We start from the raw sequence: 9,804 nt of genomic DNA, 5'->3' as shown, positions 1-9,804 counted from the left end.
AAGCATCTCAAACAGCTAATATCGGCTCTCCATATGCCCACAAGACAATATACTCGCAATAGTAACAATGGTACCGTTATACAAGACTAATAAAAGTGATCAGAATGCTGCCGGGTTTGAGAAGGAAGGTCATGCGCAACTGGTGTCACTGCGACTGAAACAGTGCCGTACTTGGAGGGAGTGCTTGCTTCCTACTTGGAGCAGAGTCATTCAGCATTAAAACCACCTGCACCAGTACTTTGGCTACTGATTGCCCAATATCAAACTTTCCCTTCCTGAACACCATCACAGAGAAGCTGACAAAGGTCAGTTGTAGGACCACGTAGCTAAAGCGCGGTTGGCTGTCAAAGCATGGCAAGGTATGCCACTTCACTGGCCATTAAAGACTCGGTTTGGTGCCAACCACAGTTGTCTTGGGCCACTGAGATCCCCGGTTTCTTGCGTGTCCTTACCCTGCCATCTCAGGAGGGTTTGGGGTCTGTTTTATTCATTCTTATGACATATCGTGCAGCCCAATCTGGGTGTTTTGTATACCCCTGGGTGCTTCTGAGGGTGTTAGGTGCTTCTCTAGGGCCCTGAGAGGTGGGACACTGCAGAAAACCAGCACCTCGTTAGCCTTTTAAAATGGGAAGATCACGGCAAACGTTCATGTTCACTTTCATCTCTTTACTCCTGTCTCTGGCGGGCCCTGACGTGGGGATACTTTTGTTGGCTTTGCTGGATGTGGCAGCCTGCTGACCAGCCTCGCTGACAAAGGGACACTGAAAAAGTGACTCCCTCGCCACCTCCCCGCCCTCACAGGGGCCGGACGAGTCCACACAGCAAGGGAGAGGCCTTGCCAGAGAGGAAAGGGCCCGGTACATCACAGCACCGAACCTGCAGCCGCAGCTCAGCGCCTCACACAGACACGGCCACACGCACCGGGCACTCACGGAGGGGGACGCACCCCCGGACCGCCCGCGGGACCCAGACCCCCGCCTATAATACCGCCCCGCGGCTTCCCGCCCGGCGGCCGCAGGGAGCGCCCCGCCCCGCCCCGCCCCGCCCCCGCCCCGCCCCGCCCCGCCCCGCCCCGCCCCGCCCCGCCCCGCCCCGCCCCGCCCCGCCCCGCGAGCCGTTGGCGCCTGCGCAGCGTCAGGTCCTGGTGCGAGTGCGGCGCGTGCCCGGTGCGGCGATGGCGGCGGTTCGGCTGTGGCCGCTGTGGCTGCGGGGCTTGGTGCTGCTGTGGGGCCGCGCCGGGATGGGGCTGGGGCTGGGGCTGGCGCCCCCCACCGCCACGGCTCCGCCAGCACCGGCGCGGGGTAAGGAGAGGTGGGGGGCCGCGGGTTGGCGCGGAGCGGCGCCTCTTCCTTCCCTCCATCCCCGCGGAGGGGCCCGGCCGGGGGCGCGGGCGGCGGGGCCTGCGGGGCCTGCGCGGCCTGTGTCTCCGCGGCGGGGGCTGCGCCTGGCCCCGAGCGCGGCTGCGGGGGCGCGGCGGGCGGAGGCCCTCGGTCGGCCCGAGGCTCACAGGCCCCGGCGCCGCCCGGTAGCGCCTTACGGGGAGCTGGCGGAGCTCGGAAGTTGCCCTGGTCCTCGCCGCAGGCTGGCTCCGTGCGGCGGCAGGGCGGCAGCCGCTCCTCGCCAGCGCCGGGGGAGGACGGGCAGCCCTGCCGGGGGGCCAGCGCTCGGCTGCCGCCCGAGGGAAGGGGCGACGGCAGCAGGGGTTGCACCGCGGCCCGCCCCGCCGTTAGCGGCGGTTCTGCGGCACGGACACGGCGGCCGCCTCGGCTTTCTGTGTCCTGACTTGCTGCCTGGAAGGAGAAGCTGATGGAGGTGCTCTTGCCATCCTGTTAGTTCTTCTGGAATCGTTTATCGCGTCGCTGCTTTTAGAGTTCAGTTGGTGAAGCTCATCCTCAGATTTGGTTGCCATTAACATATGTGAGTGGAAAGGTGCACGTCGGGTTAGTTTGCGTTACATCAGGGTATCTCAAGTGGACCTTGACGTGTGTGTTTAGAGTCCAGTTTGCGGTGCCTCATTTCTTTACGGACGGGTTTTTACTTTAAAAGGAAGTATCCAGCTTTGTGAGACAACTAACTTGAAGCAGGAGAGGAAGGGAGCTGTCAGTGTTTCTCTGACAGCTAATCGGTTACTGCAAGCTAATCGGTTACTTTCTAGTAGTTCTGAGAAACGTAAATAAAACCAAAGTTTGGTTGGAGCTGAAAATTGGTTTGAATTAGTAGTGGAGTTGCTTATGGACTCCCTAGGAAAGAAGTTTTCACATAGTTATGTGAGTTTAGAAGTTTTTTCATGAGGCCAGTTGTTGATGTGAAAGTGGATCATGATATTATACAGAAAGCTATCTTTAAGATACAAATATTAGAAATAAGGGTAAAGTGAAAAGTGCGTGATGGATTGTTATGCCATATGCTTAATATTGTTTTGGTCTTAAATTGAAACAGTTTGAAAAAAGTGGATAGTTTTATTTTCTTCTTAGTAGCTGGTGCAGTGCTGTGTTTTGGATTTGGTTTAAGAATAGTGTTGGTAACATACTGATGTTTTTAGTTGTTGCTAAGTGATGTTTATACTAAGTCAAGGACTTTCCAGTTTCTCAGGCCCAGCCAGGACAGCTGACCTGAGCTAGCCAAAGGGATGTTTCACACCATAGAACATCATATTGAGTGTATAATCTGGAGGGAGTTGGCTGGGGGCCGCTGACTGACTGGGCATGGGTCAGCAGGTGGTGGGCACTTGTGCATCACTTGAGGGTTTTTTCCCCTTCCTTTTGGATTTTATTCGTCTCCCCTTCTCCCTCCTTCTGGGTATTATTTTTATTCAACAATTAAATTGTTATTAACCCTTGAGTTTTACCTTTTTTCCCAGTTCTCCTCCCCATCCTGATGTGGGTGTGTGAGTGAGCAGCTGCATAGTACCTGGTTGCCAGCTGGGATGACACTAAAATGCATATTGATTACTGAAGTGATGATCTGGTTAAGAGAGAGGTGGCAGTTTTATGGTAGTTTTGCAAGACTGTGGGACCTTGGGTGCTATCCCGCTAAATATTTCCCAAGTTCACCTGTTTTACACAGGGCTAGACTGGCACAAAGCAGGGTTACAAAGGTTGTATTGTTCCCTATTTCAGAAAATACGAACAGTACAGCTTTAATTGCTGGAGCAGCTGGAAGGTTGAAGAATAAAGAGTACTTGGAGGAAGTACTCTTACACCAGGAGGAGGGAACAACTGTTTAACTTGAAGAGCAGTGTTGCCCTGAGAAGGGGGGCAGAGCACAAATTAAACTAGCTGAGAATAACCTCGGTGTTGGTGTTGAAAGGTTTCTGATTGTCTGAGCAGTTGTGCTGTTTTGTGGTGTTTGAGGGTTGTTTTTTAGTGGAATAATAAGAGCTCCACCTCTTCCTCACTGATCTTAAGGTTGCGTGGCAGTCATCAGTCCTTAGTGTATCCTGCTATAGAGCCTTGTCTTCCTAAAAAACTTTTTAAAAACCTTTTGCAATATGCTAACTTCATGCAAAAATCCATATTGAAGGGGGGGGGGAAAGCTGGTTTTAAACAAAATAGTTTTATTGTCAGTGTTATTATGTGTTATCTCTATTTTGTGGAGGAGCAGCCATTGTTCTGTATTAGTGCAGTTAACCTGGTCCATGAGTGTGTCTCCCAGAAAGTGAGATTGTACAGGTAGTTGGTGCATACTCAACTTAGTAGTTCCTCTATGTGTAAGCAGCATTCTAGGGCATGAACAGTAATAGCTTTTTCTTATCTTGTGAGAATATAATCTTCATACACTTACACTTAACAAGGTGTTACACTAAACTGTTTTGGTAAAAATTAAACTTATCAAAGTAATGCTTCCACTGCTTGGTAAACCACTCTTGGTGTGTGTCATGTGAATATGGGGTGTGTGTATGTGGAGATTCCCTCCGCCCCGGGTGTTTGATCTGTCTGTCAGCACCCCAGGAAAGCTGAGACCCTTGCGCCTGACCAGTTTGTCAGTGTCCCATTGCAGGGACCCTTCGCTGAATCGGAGGGCAATTCGACTGCCTTGTTCAGGGAAACAGGCCAACAGCATAAGGGGGACCCCTCAGCGGGTCTTCCTACTTTATTGGATTTATGTTACCCACTGCTGGCAACCGCTAGTGTCCACAAAGGATTAACACTAACAGTTTCCGGCATAACACTTCTCATTAATATAAAATTAGGAAAAATTAAGGTTCATGATTCACAGTGATAGAGACTGTCTGCAAAATCAAGCTTGAAGGGATACACGACCAAACTATATACAACTCAAGTGTAATCACTAATAACAGCCAGTGTGAGTTAGTTATTGAGCGCGCATAAGACAAAGTTGTTACCCAATAGGCGTCGCTATGGGGGGAGAAGACAGGTTCAGCCCGTGGACTGACCCCAGAGGTTACGATGGAGTCTTCCCCAACTTCTCCCCTCATCTGTTCACCTCTTATACTTCACAGTATATTGCATATTCATTCATCATGCATAGGATTGGTTACAAGTTTCTCACTTGTAATGCAAATCAGTACGCGTCCTCAGAGAGCACTGCTGAAGTTCTCTGCTAACTATGTGTGCTCCTCAAGGGGGGCTATTTGAGTTGGAGGTTGTGATCTCCCACTACCACAATTATCTCTGTCCTATTTTCAGCTAATTTTCTGTTGATGTCAGTGGATTGCAACACCTTATCATCCTGTTTCCTCTCATAGCTAGAGCTTTCTTCACTTGAATGCGTAACTTAGACGATGGTGTTCTTTTCAGTGTCTGTTCTGTATTTCTCGTGCTCCCCCAAGGGTGGCCACCTTGATTAGAAGTCCCTTCATTCACAACAACTTCAGAGCGAGTCAGACTGACCTAGCTTTGTGAACGCTGAATCAGTCTGGTAACCCGGGAGTTTAGACAACAATTTCCACTCTGCCCTGGACTTATTTCAGTCCAGGACCAGTCCATTTCCATCACATTTAGGTGGAGCTTGAGTGACTCTAGTCATACGTGTTGCTGCTAACTGCTGTCCTGTGCCCGGTGAGGTGTTACCTTGGAGGCAGGTAACTCTGGGAGGGAGGTGTGCGTTAGTATTCCAATGAAGTTGTTTCATCCGAGGAAAGTCATTTCACCACAGCGGTCGGCTCAGCCACGGACATCTCATGGATTCTTCACGTGACAACTGGTATGCAGCTTATCAGCTGTGTGGTGCCGTCAAGTTCCCATTCCTGGAGGGAGCACAACAAGCACGGCTGCGGTGTCTCCACTCCACTCCATCCTGGCTCCACCGTCTGTCACTCCCATCAGCATGTGCTGAGCTGGCAGGATGTGTTGCTTAGGGAACTGTGGGGATGTAGATGCCGTGCATGCCAACCATCCTGAAGGCAATAGCTGTATTTTACCCTAAAAAAGCTTTCTGTAATACTGTGCTTCTATTAGGACCCAATTTTCTCTAATTCACCCCCTCAAGGTGGCATTTCCCACAGTATGTAAAAATAATTTCTGATTTTATTACATATTAAGTGATTAATGCTGATGTTATATACTAGTATAGGAGGAATGGTTATGTTTGATAAATAGTGTTTAAAATACAATGGGAATTTTTGTTGATAGTGCTGTTACGGCTTACATTTATTTTTGCCCAATAAAGATAATACAGTAATCCCTTGAAATACCAGAGGGAGACTGTCAACTTCCTATCTGTTTGAATAATAATAATAAAAAAATCCAAAGCTGTTTTTGTTTAATATGCAGGTACACAATGCTTTAGCGAAGTGGTTTGGAAAGGATATTTAGGGTTTTCTTCTTTCCCAGTTTGAGAGGTGTTTTGTTCTATCTTCTGTTCTCGTCGAGAACACCCTAACTAGTGGCAGATTTATGTATCTTTTAAGTTCTGTGACCCAGAGAAAAATAGAAAGCAGAATGGAAAAAAATACAGTTTTTTTCCGTCACTCATAATAATGTTAAATTCTGTGGCAGCAGTACATAAAGATGTTTTGATTCTTGAGATACATGTTGTGATGATGTATTTTGAAGTATTTTCGTTAAGACTTTTATACTGTTTTTAAGTATAAATAAGTCCAATTTTTTAATAATTTAAGCCCCTGTCTTTCGTTTAGATGCCAGTATAGGTTATCTGCTGTAGTATGTCGGGCATGAAAAGCTTATGAGATAACCCTTGATAGGAATCGAAGGAATGTTAAATTTTTTCACTTTGCTGTAGATGGTTCAGTTACTGAAAATGTAACCACATTTTCAGAAGTCCTTGGTGTACTTGCATGCTTCTGACAGTACCTTGCTAATTTATGTTTGGAATTTTGCTTTGTTTTGGTGTTTAAGTCTTAAATTGAAAATGTAAATAAGTATTCCTATAATAAGCATGGTGGTACTCCATGTGGGATAATCCCATTTGAAAGTTTTTGAGTTTAAACTGAGAGCTATTTCTGAATCTGCTTTTCACGGGGTTTTCCCATGAATTGGTACATGGGCCTTACACTTAGGCTTTTTCTCCTTTAATTGGTACTGGTAACAATGTTAATTCGTACTAGATAAGCTATAAGTGTTTTTTCTATATGGATATATTAATTAAAGCTAAATATGCTGGTACCTAAAATTTTGAAAACTAGTACCAGAAAGTATAATACTGAATTATGAAAATACTGAAATACATGGTGGTCTCAAAACATGCCAATTTACCTCAGATTGATACCTGCTTGTGACTAACGCAGTTGTCCATTAAAAGTAGAACTGGATTCCTGATTTGGAGACATTTTCCCATTGTATTTATACTATCAGTTGAAATAATAAAAAGTTAGTTTCATTAAATAGTATTAAAAATGATCATAGGAACTACAATTATTGGAAGAAAGATCCAGATTCAGACCTGGGGAGGAGACTCCCCCTCATCTGTCAAGTGGTTCATGGATGCAGTCCTGTGGGCAACGGATTGTCGATGTTGTGGATAAGAAAGACTGGTCTTAAGACAATAAGCATGCAGTATTTCTCAATGAGTCATAGCCTTCGGCTAGAAACTTCTGGGAATGTGAACACCAGTAAATATTTTCTTTTTGGGGGATAGAAAATGTTCTTAAAAATCCAATGAAAATATGAACTCCTGTATCATTTGGCTTTTCAGACTTCTGTTAGAGTTCTTGTTGATGTCCTACAAAATAACTTTGTGTCCTATGTTTGGAAGTACTTGTTTAAAATCATGTTATTTGGACAGCTTTATCTTTAAACTTTTTTGCCCCAGAGAAAGGTTAGTATCTATGGGATGAGGACCAACCCTAGGCAAGGGCGAGCTTTCGCTAGGCTTCCAAAACTTGGAATGTTCTCTAAGTGGAAGTGAAAAGTCTTAGAATTTCAGCAGAGGTTACAGGGAGGCTCTTGGGTTACATCTCCTATGTTGTCCTTGGAGAAAGCAAATTGAAGTTAAGGGTAAGCTTGACTTGTTTCCCTAACTATGCCAGAGCTCATACTTAAATGCTTCATATCTCTGCTACAGTTCTCCTGTATGGAATGGAATTACTGCACTTTCATTACTTCAGTCAAAATTGTTGTTTGTTATCTAGAAGTAGGGGGGGAAAAAGCTAAACATTATGTTAAATGGTTGGTGTTACTGAGTAAAAATAAATACAGAATCTTTGTGATTTGTGGTTTGTTTTTGTTTTTTTTTTTCTTTCTAGCATGCTCAGAGTTTTCTCAGAGGTCCTGTGAAGAATGCTTAAAAAATGTTTCGGTAAGATTTTTAACATCCTTTTTATTTGAAAATTTGATGATTTTTCCACTTAATATCAAATAGGATTGTTAGGGCTTGTCTGGCTGTTTGGTGGGGGTTTGGTTTTGTTCTTAGTGGTGAATCTAGTCAAATGACCTGTCATAAGAGGAAGTCGAGATCAGTCAGTTCTATTATCTGTTGGTTTTTTAAATGGTAGTCAGCTGGTGTGCTGGTTCCCCTCTGTCACGCTGGATGCCAGTGTGCTTTCACTTTGCCAGGGTTGCTCCATGATTTTTCACTCACGGTGTTCCTCTCCTTTGTCTGGAGAGGACAGACTCTGTAGAATCTGAGCTTCCAGTTTTGGCGTGTGCTCAGTGCTTCCGTAGTGTGACTGAGCAAGCTGATGTTGCTGCTGGGTTAGACTCATCCTCATTTTGCAAACAGCACTTAGGTAAATTTCCATCTTATGAAAGGGCTAGATAAACTGAAGGCTAAAACGCCTTGCATTTCTTGTATGCTGAATAGGAGAACTAGGAAATTAATGTAAATAAACTAGAAATGCCTTTCTCTGGAGATGCCCCCAGCAGTGCATTTAACTGAGGTAGACTGGATCAGTGCTTTGTAGGTGTTCAGACACGGCATCTCCACTGACTACATCAGACCATAAGTGTTCAAGACTGCCAGGCTAGGTCACCATTCTGGTAGCAAAGTGTTCAGACTTCCAAAGAGATTGCAATAAGGTAGACACTAAAACAATAGATTTCCCCCAGCCCCTATTCTGTCCCTTACTGGAAACCTTTTTAACTTCACAGTAAGGTTTGTGATAAGTATGTATGCAAAAGGTGTCTGTCTCTGCAGAGTAGAAGAAACTTCCACATCTGAAGTGAGAGATTGCCCTGAATTCTACTTCAGATGCCACTGAAAAGAAGTATTTCAGGAATCTAAGTTTCATAAGCTACTACAAAACTTTCTCACAAGGGAAAATTGAGAAATATCTGAACTTACCTGTTCCATCCTTTTTTATGCATCTCTTGGCTTTTTAAGGGAAAAAATAGTAATTGCCTTGTACTGATACAGTTACTGTGTGTTATCGGACCTGTATGTTTGTCATCAGAAGCATGGCATTGTGTAAAGAACTCATCTTCAAAAGTATAAAGTAGGAAATGGAAAATATGGGTCATTAAAGATGTGCAGCCCTACCACTGGTGTGACTGTCACTTCAAATAAGTGCTGCTGCTGCAGATAGATGAGTGCAACCTGAGAGTTCTGTGTTCTCCTTGGGAGAGAAATAAATACTTTAGCTGTGTTTTTGTACTGAAGACACTAACAGAGTTATAGATACATCATTTTTGGAATGTCAAACCAGTGACTGATGGATGATTTAGGGCAGCTGCTTCAATAGCATCAGTGTTAACCTTGAAGAAAGGAGTTTAGACTTGATTCAGACAATTTGCACATACATTTTAAAGAAAAGGCTACAGAGGACATACTAGCATTTGTGTGAGCAATACAGAAGCAACACATTGCTGAATTACTTTGTTTACTTGCTTCAGTAGAAAAAAAACCCCTGGTTTTCATACTGGTGATACTATAGATAGCAGATAAAAAGAAAAATTAAACATTTGATAAATAGATAAAAACAATTCCAAACAAACCATAAAATGTAGTAATTTACTGCAGTTAAATAGAATTCTAATTCAAAAGGCTTAAATTTTGTTTATCATAATTATAATTGTCTTGGTCTTTAGAATTGATGAATACTTATTTTCTCATGTTTTTATCAATAAGTCCTGAGTGGTGATTTTAGAGGTGTGCTGTTGGTGTAACATCTCATTCCTTACAATATGATACATCAAAAAATAAAAGATAAGGGGTTTGGTTAGAGCTGTTGAATCCTGAAACTCAGTGTGGTTACCTCAAAGAAATATTTACTGGTATAACTAGTAGATTACCAGGTGTATTGAAATTTGTGAACTCTATCTGGTAACAGATAATGTGTAAATACCTATTGATTAACATCTTGAGAGCTTTCCCTTTAACTCCATATGACTGTGTAAAACAAAATACATTAGCACAAGTACTAGTAAAAGATAAGACTACATTCTA

The 9,804-nt window shown here is 44.3% G+C and overlaps 1 protein-coding gene across 1 annotated transcript in view; it reads left to right on the top strand.

Annotated features, from left to right (window-relative positions):
- The first annotated feature begins 1,114 nt into the window (after positions 1 to 1,114).
- The window catches only part of LOC130147491 (pituitary tumor-transforming gene 1 protein-interacting protein-like), a 33,389-nt gene continuing 24,699 nt past the window's right edge, over positions 1,115 to 9,804 (top strand). The window contains exons 1-2 of the mRNA XM_056334705.1: positions 1,115 to 1,301; positions 7,667 to 7,719. Of these exons, the coding sequence (XP_056190680.1) occupies positions 1,175 to 1,301; positions 7,667 to 7,719 (180 nt within the window). The 5' untranslated portion in view covers positions 1,115 to 1,174. The remainder of the gene's footprint in view (positions 1,302 to 7,666; positions 7,720 to 9,804) is intronic.

The sequence above is a fragment of the Falco biarmicus genome, chromosome 4 (assembly GCF_023638135.1).
Source record: "Falco biarmicus isolate bFalBia1 chromosome 4, bFalBia1.pri, whole genome shotgun sequence".
Taxonomy (NCBI): Eukaryota; Metazoa; Chordata; class Aves; order Falconiformes; family Falconidae; genus Falco; species Falco biarmicus.
The sequence above is the reverse complement of the archived record's forward strand: the minus strand, read 5'-3'. Positions and strand labels throughout refer to the sequence as shown.